The sequence below is a fragment of the Dama dama genome, chromosome 8, assembly GCF_033118175.1.
Source record: "Dama dama isolate Ldn47 chromosome 8, ASM3311817v1, whole genome shotgun sequence".
Classification (NCBI taxonomy): domain Eukaryota; kingdom Metazoa; phylum Chordata; class Mammalia; order Artiodactyla; family Cervidae; genus Dama; species Dama dama.
In genome coordinates this window covers 7,867,360-7,881,774 of record NC_083688.1, presented here as the reverse complement: position 1 = coordinate 7,881,774, position 14,415 = coordinate 7,867,360, and the positions used below count along the sequence as shown (strand labels likewise).

The window sequence follows — 14,415 nt, the reverse complement described above, 5'->3', positions numbered from 1 at the left end:
TGGTGGCCCTGGGCTTAGCATCTGGCATGGCATGTAGAGCGCTGGAATTCAGCAAATGTCCTGGGAGAAAACCAGTCACTTATGTAAGGTGTCTCAGGCATCCAGTATGTCATCACCGAGGACCTTTACTTTCTTTTACCAAGTAGTGCCCTTCTGCATGGGCTAAACCCAATCTTCAATCCCAGGCCCAGAATCAGCAAAGGCTAAGGAAAAAATGGCCAGACCATCAGTTCACCTCAGAAAGGCTTCCTCCTCCGAAATCCAATTCATTTAGTCTTTATTGCTTCCGCAGTTTTCTGATGTTTAAAAGCGGTATTGAATTTTTGGTATTTTAAACCAGTTTTTTCTGGTAGTTGCAGCAGGAGTGTTGTGTTGATGTGACCTAATATATCCTACTCATCAATTATATTAAGCTTTTTAAGACTTTATATCCTGTCAAGCAAGTTTCTTTTCTTTCCCTCTCCTTCCAGATATATGTTGGCTATTTGGGGAGCATACTTCTTCCACATGAATGTTTTAAATCCATTTATCTGTGTCCCCCAAAAAAATCCTCTTGGGATTTTGTTGGGAAAATATATTGAATTTATAAATTACTTAAAACTGAAATTCTTATAACTTTTACATTCTCCATCCACGAATATGGTATACCTATCCATTGAGTAGGTTTCTTTTAGGTCCTTTAATAATATTTTGTACTTTTCTCCATCAAGGAATTGCACATACTTTATCAGGTTTTATCCCAAATACCTTAGAGATGATCTTCTAAAGTACTTTTTAAAAAGAATAGGTAGTGTATTTATGGTACAAATTTCCAAAAGCTCAAAAAAGTAACACTGACAATTTTCATCCATTTTTCTGTCACCCAGTTTTCTTCTAGAAGAAATGAATGTTACTAGAATGTCTTTTCTTCTAGAAGAAATGAATGTTACCTATTTATTTTTAATGTGGTTAATGTTAGTATATAGTTCAATCTTGCATCTAGTAAGCAAGTGAATTTTATTATTTCTAATAGGTTATTTTGAATTTCTTTCTTATATATGTGTCATCCACAAAGGAGAAGTCACTTGGTCCATCTTTGTCCATTCCTTATTCCTTTTACTGGTTTTCCTGTACTGGGGTAGGACACCTCTAACACAGTAGTTATGTAAAACAGCTGAGTAACAGCTGTGACAGAAGGCAATCGTATTTTGCTTCTGACTTTAATGACGGCTTGTTTCACACTTATTTATGAAATTTGCTGTAGGTTTTTGGCAGATGTCTTTACTGGGTTAAAAAAAAGTTAATCTTTGATCCCGCTTTGCTAAGAATGGGTACCATGAAAGTTTTTGTAAGTTATTTTATGCACCTACTGAGATGATCGTATGGTTTTTCCCTTTAATCTATTAAATGTGGTGAACTGCCCCCTCAAGAAAAACAAAGGTAGTCTCAAATAAATACTTTTACCCCAAATTGTTATTTATTTCCATGAGGGGGGGAAGAAAGAACCTTTTATGATAGTGAAAATATACTTTATTTTTTAATACAATAGCTGCCAGCAATATACTGGTTCCAGAGACAGAAAAGAAAATACAAGCATTCTATAAAAAGCTTTCATTTTCCTTTTCAAGTAATTAAAAAAAAATACTTCAATTCTGTTCAACATTATGGTTTGGGGGAGTTGAAATGTTTTTCCATAATAGAAGTATAATTTTGACAGCCCCAACCTTGGTAATTTGTAAAGGATGGAATAAAAATGATGATACAGTATAATAATAATGAATGCTTCCCTCTCTTTGAATCAAATACTGATTATAACCAGTGTAAGAAATTGGTTAATCAATAAATTTGATGAAATGTGTATCAAAATGTTTATGAAAAAATACATTTCTATTTCTTCTCATTTTTACCATGTAGATATTTTCTAAATGGATTATTTTAAATGCACAGAAATAAAGGCTATCTACACACAGTTCTAAAGAGATTCAAAACAACAGAAGTAAACGTGCTTAAATTCTAAATCAAACAAATGAGTGTAAGAATAAATGTCAGAAACCTCTTCATTGTATACAGATTGCTCAAGGGTTTAAAGATAGTTGTATAAGCCGAAGTTACCAAGAAATAAAATCTTGTATGAATTTTATCACAAAAGTCAACAATCTTGGTAAAAGAAAATAACAGAACTATACAGAAAATCCACATCTGTTTTTTTTTTAAAGGGGGAAGTTATATCAACTGAAATAGTAGACAGCCTTCCAAATGTTGAACACAAAAATTTCTCAGAATCCCTTGGAAACTGTAAGATCTTCCATTCAGACTCTTATCTTGTTTAAGTGGAACAAAAGGGGTTTAAATGAAGGGGGGAATGATTCAGTAGTTGTAGAAATAGTATCAGATGATTTCTATTACATCAACCCATACACTACATGAGCTGCCATGAAAATCTTTCATGTTCCGAGTCTCCCAAGACTGTGAGCTGTGACTTCTCCGCAGTGTGAGATGGGGGAAAGGTCTGTTCCAGGACCGTCTTCTACTAGCTTTGGTCCATTTGCCAATATCAGTCTCATCTGACTAACTTTCCTGATAAAGTAATAAGATCTGTCTTTCGACAGAAACATAACTCAGCCTTCATCGAAATTATAACAGATAGACCCTCCCTTCCTTGGATATCTAGAGAGACAGCCAAGTGTAATCATGGGGTACATTTTTTAAAAAGAAGAAGAGAATAAATATCCAAAGTGGAAAACTCTTACAATTGAACTTCAGAATGTGTTTTTCATCCCTGTTTTGAGGACTGTGGGCTCTTTCCTCATTAGCCCTCTACTCTGCATCACTTAGTCCACTGTTCACCTGAAATAGATGCTCTACTTCTGAATTATGCTTTAAGCTATGAGGCAAGATTCAATATCACCTGATGCCAAGTTAGTCCTATTGTAAAAGTAAGTGAAAAGTGAATATGGCTGTCTGTGTACTGGTGCAGAGGTGACGCAATTCACCCACGGAAGCTGCTGCCATAGAATTTCTCAATATATAACCTGATACTGCTTCTTCCTGGAACAAGATCAGTCATCACCCAATCCTTTATTACAAAATGGTGGGTGCCCTAACTTTGCTCAGCAATAAGGAGTTCTAAAAAAGGTGAAGCAAAGAAATCTCCCTGAGCCAAATGGGTACAATATGCAGTTTTTCTTATCTTTCCACACCAAGCTAATTACTGGTAGATTTAAATAAATGCATAATGCTTATAAAAAAATCAGGCTGCTTCCTTAAAGCCAGTGTTTACTAAATGTCAGCATATCATAGGGGAAAAAAATTGCCATTTTAAAGCAATATACTTAAAATTTCCAAAAACAGCCTATGAGAAATAGCACTTCTTAAACAAGTTAGGTATAAAAATGACCAAAAACATTAACTACAGTCACAACCACAGTCTTTGGAGTAGTACACAGAAAGTCATTTTTTTCTTCTTTTAAGTGAATAAATACTTAGCAAAGTTTTATTTTCATCATGTTTATCCTTCCTTGTTACAACACAAAAAAATTCCTGGTTTAGGACTTCAGTTTAAGAAACAAACATGCAGAGTGCTATTCCTCAATGTAGCTCCAGAAAAATTTAATTGAAGGAAATGCAATGATTGAGATTAGGCAAAACTGCAGTAAATATGAAGTCACCATCACAACTATAATTTAGTCCAAAAGGAGTGAACCATCCTCTACCTGATGTCTAACAGTAAATGGGGTGGAATAATAACTTGTTTTATCTTATTTTTAATATAGGATTTATACTGCACTCTAGATTATCCACATTAAATACGCCTGATATTTTGACAAACCCATGCTATATTCCTTAGGTTAACTTTTATATTACTAATCACTGTACTGCTAGAGCTAAATGAACTAAATAACAGTTTACGTAGTGTTGCTCAAAAGATCTATAGACAGCAAGGCTGATGTTTACCTTAAAAAAGAGCACTTTTAAAATAAAGGAAGAAATGAATAATGTTCCAAATGAATGGCACTGGACAAAATACATATATGCTTGAGAAGATCTTGAAAATACCATCCTTCCCTCTAAATTTTTAGCTTCTAAGTAGTGTCAGATATTATCATTAGTATGAAAGAAAAATGCTTTTAGGCAAAAGTAAAAACCCATGTACAAAGTAAAATAACAAAATCTGCACTGACTTTCTGTAAAAGCACTCTTCTTGGGTGGTAACATCCTTTAGTACATATCCAGGATAGACTAAACTGAAAGAGAATATTTTGATACAGTAGCAATCCTTTTATATACTCTTACTAAATATTATAAAACTCCCAAAATACATAAATATTCCTTGTACCATGCATTATGCACCAGTTTGGGCCTGACTGAAGGGGTCACGGTTACTATTTTATTTTTTTTATTTTTTTACGGTTACTATTTTAACGGTTGAACAGTGCACCTCAAAAGTTCTGTCATCAATACACAGTGAATGGACTCCAGTGATGAAGGCTCCAGAGAGATGGCAAACTACCTTTAAAGTGAAAGTCTGTGATGGAGTGTCTCCAAATTGGAGGAAAGGAGGATATGGGCTAGGGGATATAGGCAGGGTAAAGGAATTTTAAAATAATACTGCTTAGAGAGTATATATATTTCAAGACAGCTACTATATCTTGTCTATCCTTTATCCTAATGTGGAATAACTGCATGTTCGTGCCAAATAAAGTTTCTACTTTCTAGGAAGAGGAGCAGTCTGTTAGGAAAAGTATGTTCTTAGTCAGGGGAAGATGTGGAGACATTTCTCTCGTAAGTGCTCTTTTACTTGGTAAGTCTTTTGGCTACATCACTGTATGCTATTTCAACCTCCTTATCGCTGGGGCAGGTGTTGGTGAACTCATCCCTACTGTAGGCATTAGTTAGGTATCTCCAGATGCCAGTCATTCCTTTTGGAATATCAAAGTTGCGGTATTTTTTCGCCACCACCTGAAATACAAAGAGATCAAACGTTAATGTTTATATGCCATGTCTTATAAACCAGACATGTATCTGATTTTAGGGCAAATTAATTCTGTGAGCCTCTCAAAACTGCCTCTACTTGAAGTCTCTCCCCTTCATTATAACTAGACATTTAAAATAATGACAAGGACTGTAAACTACACCAGAGATTCAGAAGTGTGGTGGTGACTGCAAATGCCTGCCTTTACCAACAATAGAAACAGTCAAGCGAAATCACTGGATAAATACTTTAAAACATACACACTAGTCTAGGTCTTCAGCCCATTTTTTGATTGGGTTGTTCTGATGTTGTTAAAAATCATGAGATGTTTGTAAATTTTGGAGCCTCCTGTCAGTCACATCGTTTGCAAATATTTTCTCCCAATCTGTGGGTTGTCTTTTCATTTTGTTTGTTTCCTTTGCTGTGCAAAAGTTTTTGAGTTTAGGTAGGTCCCATTTGTTTATTCTTGTTTTTATTTCCATTATTCTGAGAGATGGATTGAAAAAGACCTCGCTGCAAACATACACACGAGTTGCGACCTGTTTTTCTTGACCTTGACCTTCACTGCACAACCATACGCACAGTGTTTCACACACCGTCACCTGTGTCAGTCGCCCAGTCGAGTCTGACTTTTTGCGACCCTGTGGACCATAGCCCACCAGGCTTGCCTGTCCATAGGACTGTCCAGGCAAGAATACTGGAGTGAGTTGCTGTGCCCTCCTTCAGGGGATCTTTCCAACTCAGGGACTGAACCTATGTCTCTTATGTCTCCCCACTAGTGTTACCTGGGAAGCCCAGTAAATGTATTCACACAATAAATGCTCAATAAATATTTTCTGCCTTGAAAAGAAAAAGCCAGGTGATCAAAGAACAAAGTTTGATGCTGTATGTCAGTGTAGCAACCACTTTAAAGTTACCTTGAATTTTTATGCAGTCATAGAAAAAAAATGTTCCATTTCGCATAGGCATTGATTTTAATACACAATTTTCCATTTAATACACCTTAGGGTGTTTCACCTATTGCCTAGACAACATTAAGTTACACTATTTGGAGGTTCTAAATTGTGACTGTCAGAATATCAGCCAAGTTTTACACACAGGGGGAGTCCTGTCTTCTTAAAAAGGTATCAGGTTTAATAGCAACGTGACCCCACATCCTGCAGGCCTACCTTGACAATGTGCAGCTTGGGCAGCAGGTTGCAGTCAGCTAGAGTCATTTCATTGCCATCCAGAAATTTACGTGTGGAAAACTTGATGTCCTCCATACTATTCTCATCAATTTCATCAGGGAGGGGAGAATTCAGATATTCATCTAGTTTCTGCAGTGTTTTCAAGAGACCCCGCTCCAAAGCTGAAAGAAAGATGGAAATGTTATCAAGTGTGAAACAGATCGCCAGCCCAGGTTGGACGCATGAGACAAGTGCTCAGGACTGGTGCACTGGGAAGACCCAAAGGGACGGGATGGGGAGGGAGGTGGGAGGGGGGATCAGGATGGGGAACACATGTAAATCCATGGCTGATTCATGTCAATGTATGGCAAAAACCGCCACAATATTGTAAAGTAATTAGCCTCCAGCTAATAAAAATAAATGAAAAAAGAAAAAAAAAAAAAAAAGAAAGAAAGAAAGTAAGATGGAAATGCTATAAGAAGGAAAATCACCCAATCCCCAAAGTCTAGAAGTGTTACTCCTTCAGTCAGTAACTGGTCTCTCTGACGCTGGGGTACAAAACAGACAAGGTTCCTACTCTCCAGGAGCTTATTTATTCACTTGCAGGAAAGAGATGAGACAAACAAATTTACAGATAAATATAAAAACAAGTATGATAATTTCAGATAGTGTCATCTATAAACATTTTTTAATAACTAAATGCCCCATATACAAACACATCATGGCCCAACACAGTTGATGTCTAAACCGGGAAGAAAAAAAAAAGGGTTAAAAAGACAGACCTGTTATTTCAAATCTAGGGAAGAAAGTCTTGCTGAGACTGAGATTCTTGCCCTCAATTTTAAATACTGCTCCTATAAAAATGTTTGGATTTATATCCATGAAACGTGTTTAGTTCAGTTCAGTCAGTTCAGTCGCTCAGTCGTGCCTGACTCTGCGACCCCATGAATCGCAGCATACCAGGCCTCCCTGTCCATCACCAACTCCCAGAGTTTAACTTAAACTCATGTCCATCGAGTCGGTGATGCCATCCAGCCATCCTATCATTTTGCCTTTTCCTACTGATGGGGTTCTCAAGGCAAGAATACTGAAGTGGTTTGCCATTCCCTTCTCCAGTGGACCACATTCTGTCAGACCTCTCCACCATGACCATCCATCTTGGGTGGCTCCACACAGCATGGCTTAGTTTTACTGAGTTAGACAAGGCTGTGGTTGCCTTGGTTACCTAAACCCAAATTATGAAGCTATTGTCCATTATATTCTAGAAGATATTTTACCAAGTATATTTATATCTCTAATCCACTTAGAATTGATTGTGTATAGTGTGAGACAGGGATGTTTTTTGACTCTGTATTCTGTTTTATTGTTCTATTTGTGTATCCTTCTGTTAATACCACAGTTTTAGCTACTGTACCTTTACAACACATCCTGATATTAGGCAGTATAAGTTTTCAAACAAATCTTTCTTCAAGATCATCTTGGCTATTCCTGGCTCCTTACCTATCCCTAATAAACTATAGAATTAGCATGTTAATTTACATGTGTGTAAGCACGCACACACACAAACTGTTGAACTTTTGAATGATTTATAAATTCAACACAACTCCAATTTGAGAACTGGAATCTTTATAATTTTGAGTGTCCCAATCTATGATTTTTTTAAAATTTTATTCAATTTTATGAAATTAAAGAGATTTCTTCTATGTTTTCTATGTAGAAGTCTTGTCCATTGTTGTTACATTTATTCCTAAATATCTGATATTTTTTATTGTATAAATATTTTTATCACATTTTCTATTGCTTCTTGCTAGCAGGCACAGATAAAACTGATTTTTATAATAGCCTCATATGCAGTCACTCTGATAATTCACTTTTTTTTTTAATTCTTAGGATTTGTCTATAGATTACTTTGGATTTTCCACATTTTCGATTATATTAAGAATAATGACAAATTTATCCCTTCTTTCACAAGTCTCATACGACTCATTACTTTTTCTTGCCTATTATCCTGGTCATAACCACCAATACAATGCTAAATAGAAGTGGTGACAATAGCATTGTTTTCTAGTCTCGGTTTGAAGAGGAAATCTTTCACTATTCCTCTATTAAGTCTGACTTTTCTGTGGATTCTCTGTCAGATTAAGGAAATTCCTTGCTATATATAGTTTGTACTTTTAAAAAATAAACATTTTAATAAGTACTAAATTTTATCAAGTACTTTTTCTGCATAAATTGAAATAATATCATAATTTTTCTCTTGTAGTCTATTATTGTGACAATTTGAATAGATTTTTTTGAATGTCCAGTCTTCCATTTCTGAATTAAACTCAACTTGGTTATATGTATTTATCATATGTATTTATCATATTGCTGGATCTAGCATATTTTGTTTTAGCCTTTTATGACTATGTTTGAGAGAGACTGGCCTGAAAGACTCCTTCCTTTTGATGTTTTTGTTTCGTTTGACCTCAAAAGGCAAGCTGGGAAGTATATCCTCTTTTCTGTTTCCTGGAAGAATATATGCAAGACTGATGTTACCTCTTCCCCAAATACTTAGAAGAGTTCATCAGAGAAGCCATCTTTGTGAGACAGTTTTTAATTATAGATATAAGACAATTCACATCTTGCATCACTTCTTGTAACAATTTTCTTACATGGTACTCTCTGTAAATTTATGCAATAGTGTTTTCAAATATATAAACATAAACATTTTCATAACATCCTCCCCAAATCATTTAAATGTAAGATCTGTAGTAATTCCCTTTCATTGCTAATATTGGTTATTACCTTCTTTTACTTATCTTGATTTTTCCTGTCAAGAATTCATCAGTTTTCTTATACTTTTCAAAGAACTTTTAGCTTTGCTAATCCTCTCCTAGTTGTTTTCTATTTCATAAAATTCTACTCTTTGAGTATCTCATTCCTTCTACTTTCTTGGGTTTAATTTGCTGATCTAACTAAATCCCTGAGGTGGATACTTTAAGGTTACCAATTTTTAGCTCTTCTTTTTTTCTAATATATGCATTTAGAGCTATAAATTTTCCTCTAAACAAAGCTGTGTGTGTGTATATGTGTGTGTGTGTATGTACACTCAGTTTTGTCAGACTCTTTACGGCCCCACACACTAGCCTGCCAGGCTCCTCTGTCCACAGAATTTTCCAGACAAGAATACCAGAATGGGTGGCCACTCCCTACTCCAGGGGATCTTCCCAACCCAGGGAATGAACCTGCATCTCTTGTGTCTCCTGCACTGGCAGGTGGATTCTTTACCACTAGCACCACCTGGGAAGCCCAAATGATAGCATATAAATTTAGACGTGGTATATTTTCATCATGTTATTCTTCAACCCATGGATTATTCAGAAATACACTGCTTATTTTTCAAACATGTAGAAATTTTCTAGCTGTACTTTTGCTACCAATATCTAGCTTATTTTCTTTGTGGTTGATACGATACAAATTTCTTTCGGAAAATTTTTCAGATTTGCTTTATGGTTCAGCTTTATGGGCTTCCCTAGTGGCTCAGAATACCAGACCACCTGACCTGCCTCTTGAGAGATCTGTATGCAGGTCAGGAAGGAACAGATAGAACTGGACAAGGAACAACAGACTGGTTCCAAATTGGGAAAGGAGTAAGTCAAGGCTGTACATTGTCACCCTGTTTATTTAACTTATATGCAGAGTACATCACGAGAAACACTGGGCTGGATAAAACACAAGATGGAATCAAGCTTGCCGGGAGAAATATCAATAACCTCAGATATGCAGATGACACCACCCTTATGGCAGCAAGTGAAGAAGGACTAAAGAGCCTCTTGATGAAAGTGAAAGAGGAGAGTGAAAAAGTTGGATTAAAGCTCAACATTCTGAAAACTAAGATCATGGCATCTGGTCCCATCACTTCATGGCAAATAGATGGGGAAACAATGGAAACAGTGACAGACTATTTTTGGGGGCTCCAAAATCACTGCAGATGGTGACTGCAGCCATGAAATTAAGATGCTTGCTCCTTGGCAGAAAAGTTATGACCAACGTAGACAGCAAATTAAAAAGCAGAGACATTACTTTGTCAACAAAGGTCCGTCTAGTCAAGGCTATGGTTTTTCCAGTGGTCATGTATGGATGTGAGAGCTGGACTGTAAAGAAAGCTAAGCACCAAAGAATTGATGCTTTTGAACTGTGGTGTTGGAGAAGACTCTTGAGAGTCCCTTGGACTGCAAGGAGATCCAATCTGTCCATCCTAAAGGAAATCAGTCCCGAGTGTTCATTGGAAGGCCTGAGGCTGAAGCTGAAACTCCAATACGTTGGCCACCTGATGTGAAGAACTGACTCACTGGAAAAGACCTTGATGCTGGGAAAGACTGAAGGTGGGAGAAGAAGGGGGTGACAGAGGATGAGATGGTTGGATGACATCACCGACTTAATGGACATGCAGGAGTTGGTGATGGATAGGGAGGCCTGCATGCTGCAGTTCATGGGGTCACGGAGTCGGACACGACTGAGCAACTGAACTGAACTGAACTGAACTGAGTGGCTCAGATAGCAAACAATCTGCAATATGGGAGACCTGGGTTCAATTCCTTGTTGGGAAGATCCCCTCGAGAAGGGCATGGCAACCCACTCCAGTATTCTCACCTGGAGAATCCCCATGGACAGAGGAGCCTGGCAGGCTATAGTCCATGTGGTCACAAAGAGTCAGACATAACTGGGCGACTAAGCGCACACACACATCAGTTTTACAGTCAATTTTGTGTTCCATGTGCATTTGAAAAACAAGGGTATATTCTGCAGTTTTGGGGCACTGTGAGATTAAATTTATAGTATCAGTGAGATTAAACTTGTTCACTGTCTTATTCAATTCTTCTATATTCTCACTGAATTTTTCTTTTTGGCAGATTCTAAAAGTTACTAAAGTAGTCAGTTAAGATCTCCCACCAAGATTGTAGATTAGTTTATTTCTCTTTTAGCTCTGTCAATCTGGTTTATATATTTTGAGGGTGAAAGTGAAAGTTGCTCAGTCATGTCCGACTCTGTGATCCCATGGACTATACAGTCCATGGAATTCTCCAGGCCAGGGTAGTTAATTTATTTATAAATATAAATCTAGAGTTATTTTATTTTCCTGGTAGGTTGATCTTTTTAAATCATTCTGAAACATGTTTCATTATCTCTAGTAATGCTTCTTTCCTCAAAGTCTATTTTGTGCAATGTCTATATAGCTTTACCATCTTTCTGGTTAGTATTTACACAGTTACATTCAACTTTCCTGGGTCTGATGATCGGTCTGTCTATCTATCTGTGTGTATTTCAAATGTGTGTGAAGGGGGAGTATTTCTTCTTGTACATAAACAACTATTTTTAATCCTGTTAGCATATTTTGTTTTCTACTTGGGAGTATCTGAATCATTTACATCTAAACAAACTTTGGTTTAGAATTGCTATCATACATTTGTTTTCTATTAACCTATTCTTATTCTCTTCTTTCTTGCCTTCTTTTGAATTTAAAAAAAAATTATTATTCATTTCTCCCTCTACTCGTGTATTACACATCTTTTTGGCTAGAATATTTCCTTGACTTACTAAAGCATAATTATAACTTTTACCATTTCCAGGATAATGGAAGAGCCCTAGAGCACTCTAACTGTATTTAATTGCCTTCCTGTCTCACATGGGTTTCCCTTGTGGCTCAGCTGGTAAAGAATCTGCCTGTAATGCAGGATACCTGGGTTCAATCCCTAGGTTGGGAAGGTCCCCTGGAGAAGGGAAAGGCTACCCACTCCAGTATTCTGGCCTGGAGAATTCCATGGACTATACAGTCTGTGGGGTGGCAAAGAGTCAGACACGACTGAGTGACTTCACTTCAATCACATGCTACTATTGTTTTTTGTATTAATTTGACATATATTTTAAATTTCAGAAGTTATTACTGTTCTATACAGACAGTATTCATTTATACTTTATTATTATATTTACACGAATTTTTGGTTTCTCTTCCTTCCTACCTCTCTGGGTATTCATTTGAAATCATTTTCCTTCTGCCTGAAAAGCTACTTTTAGTAGTATTTCATTTAGTATGAGTCTGCTAACATGAATGTTTGGTTTCTGTTTATTTGAAGATGTCTATTTTGCCATTACCATTTAAAATTCATAAATAAAAAACAATCATTACTTTCCTATTTTTCAGTTGAAAAACTTGATCAACATGTTAACAGAACTGATTCTCAGAGCAGCCACAGGACATAGAGCAGATATTATCCTATCTTACAGATACTGAGATAAAGGAGAAGAGCATTTGCCTTTTCTCAACATCAAAGAAAGGAGATCTGACATCTTGGAATTTGACTTGTTACAACTCCCTGATATTATAAAGTGAATTGTAAATTTCACAGGCTCATAGAGGAGGCAGTAAGAAAAAGTTGACTGGTTAGCAAGTACATGATCCAGTGGATCTTCCTGACCCAGGAATCGAAACAGGGTCTCCTGCATAGCAAGTGGATTCTTTACCAACTGAGCTATCAGGGAAGCCCTTATATAGATCCAGGGCTGTAAACATAAGTGTCAAATCTTGAGGTAAAAATAAAATGCTTCAAAGTGCTTGCTTTCACTTTTGAAGATTCAATATGCTTCTGTCAAAAGCAGTGAATACAGAATAAATACACATTAGATACAAGGACTTGTTCTTTGATCAGATTACAATGAACAGGATCATGGTCTACAAGGAAGATAATACTGAATTCAAACACTGAAATAATGTCTCAAACGGCACTTGAGTGGCATGACCAGTCTGAGCAAGTATATGATCTCTGATCTGCTCTAAATAAATCCTTTTCCTGAATTAATTCTCAAAAGTATCCAAAAGAAAAATAAAATATCCTAAATTTACAAGGTTTATAATGTACAATGTTTATATTTGTAGCTGTAAGGCACTAAAATTCAGAGGCTAACAGAACATTACAATTGCTGCCCTGTAATTTTTTTTCTTTTTTTAATTTTCTTTCTTCTTCTTTTTTTTTTTTTTTGTTGTTATTTTCTTTTTTTTCCTGTTTTTTTTGTCTTCTTGTTTATTTTTGCCCTGTAATTCTGGACTTAGCAAAATACCGGCAATGAAGCCAACTTGCTGTACTCAACCAGTGTTAGTGATTTTTCATAGTTAAGAATGTTGGGATAAAGGGTGTATTAATGAAAACAAAGAAGGATGAATTAGTTTGATACAATTTTTATGTAAGAATATAAGGAATGGATAACAATGAAAAATGAGGTAACGAGAACTAAAAAATGAGGTAACAAGAACTAAAGAACATCATTTAATAAACATAATAAAGTTTTGAAAACAAACCATCACAAAGGAATTTGAAATTGGTTAAGATGAAAATCTCAAGATTAACCACTAGAAGGCAGTAGCAGGCCATCAGAAAGTAACTCCTTTTTTGTTTAAGCTCCTTGTCTTTTGTAACTAGTAACAAGCACTATTATTCTCTAATACCCCTACTATACTAATGCTGTATCTCTAAGAAGGTATTTCAAAAGTTCTCAATAAAAAATTACTAAGTACAACAGAGGCTATACAAATTATCTTTTAAATTTAACTGTGAAAAATCAAAATATTAACAAACACTCTCACAAACACACCAAGATCATAAGTGTGGGGAAATGAATACCTTCACGGTGGGATGTGGTATAGTCTTTGGAGAACAAAATCTTTTGACCTATTTGAAATCTAGCACGAGGATATCAGTGGCAGCATAGTTTGTCATAATGAAAAAACTTGAGGAAATCTAAATGTCTATCAGCAGCGAAATAGTTAACTAAAAACTCCATATTATGGAATATCAAGCAGCATTTCTTAAAGTGAGGTAGATCTACACTTCGAAATGGAAGTATTTCTACCATATAATACACGATAAAGACAACTGCTGTACACACACACACACACACATAAATACACATTTAAGTACAATGTGTGTGCATAGAAAAAAGGAGGCGACATCCTAACTGCTGGGGAACAGGTTATGTGATGTGACTCACAAAGGGCACTGGAGTTTTATTAATTTCTGTACTATTTTAACTTCTTCAATAAGCATGCATTCACTCTATGAATTGTATTAATCTGAATGAGTAAGAACAAGGCAGAAGGCATTAACTAAACAAGACAATTTCTGTTACAGAATTCCTTGCCTCCATCTAAAAATGGGAATTGGGACATTATGGAATATGCCTCTGAGGATATAGTGGCAGATTTCATCACTGCTAAATTCACTGACCTCTTAAGAATATTATAAACATCAACAGACTAAC

At 36.0% G+C, this 14,415-nt stretch overlaps 1 protein-coding gene across 1 annotated transcript in view; it reads right to left on the bottom strand.

Moving 5' to 3' along the window:
- Window positions 1–1,434: 1,434 nt before the first annotated feature.
- CLIC4 (chloride intracellular channel 4) overlaps window positions 1,435–14,415 on the bottom strand; it is a 72,513-nt gene continuing 59,532 nt past the window's right edge. Inside the window, exons 5-6 of the mRNA XM_061148231.1 lie at window positions 6,121–6,302; window positions 1,435–4,938 (exon numbers count right to left, since the gene is read on the bottom strand). Coding sequence (XP_061004214.1) covers window positions 4,774–4,938; window positions 6,121–6,302 — 347 coding nt within the window. The 3' untranslated portion in view covers window positions 1,435–4,773. The remainder of the gene's footprint in view (window positions 4,939–6,120; window positions 6,303–14,415) is intronic.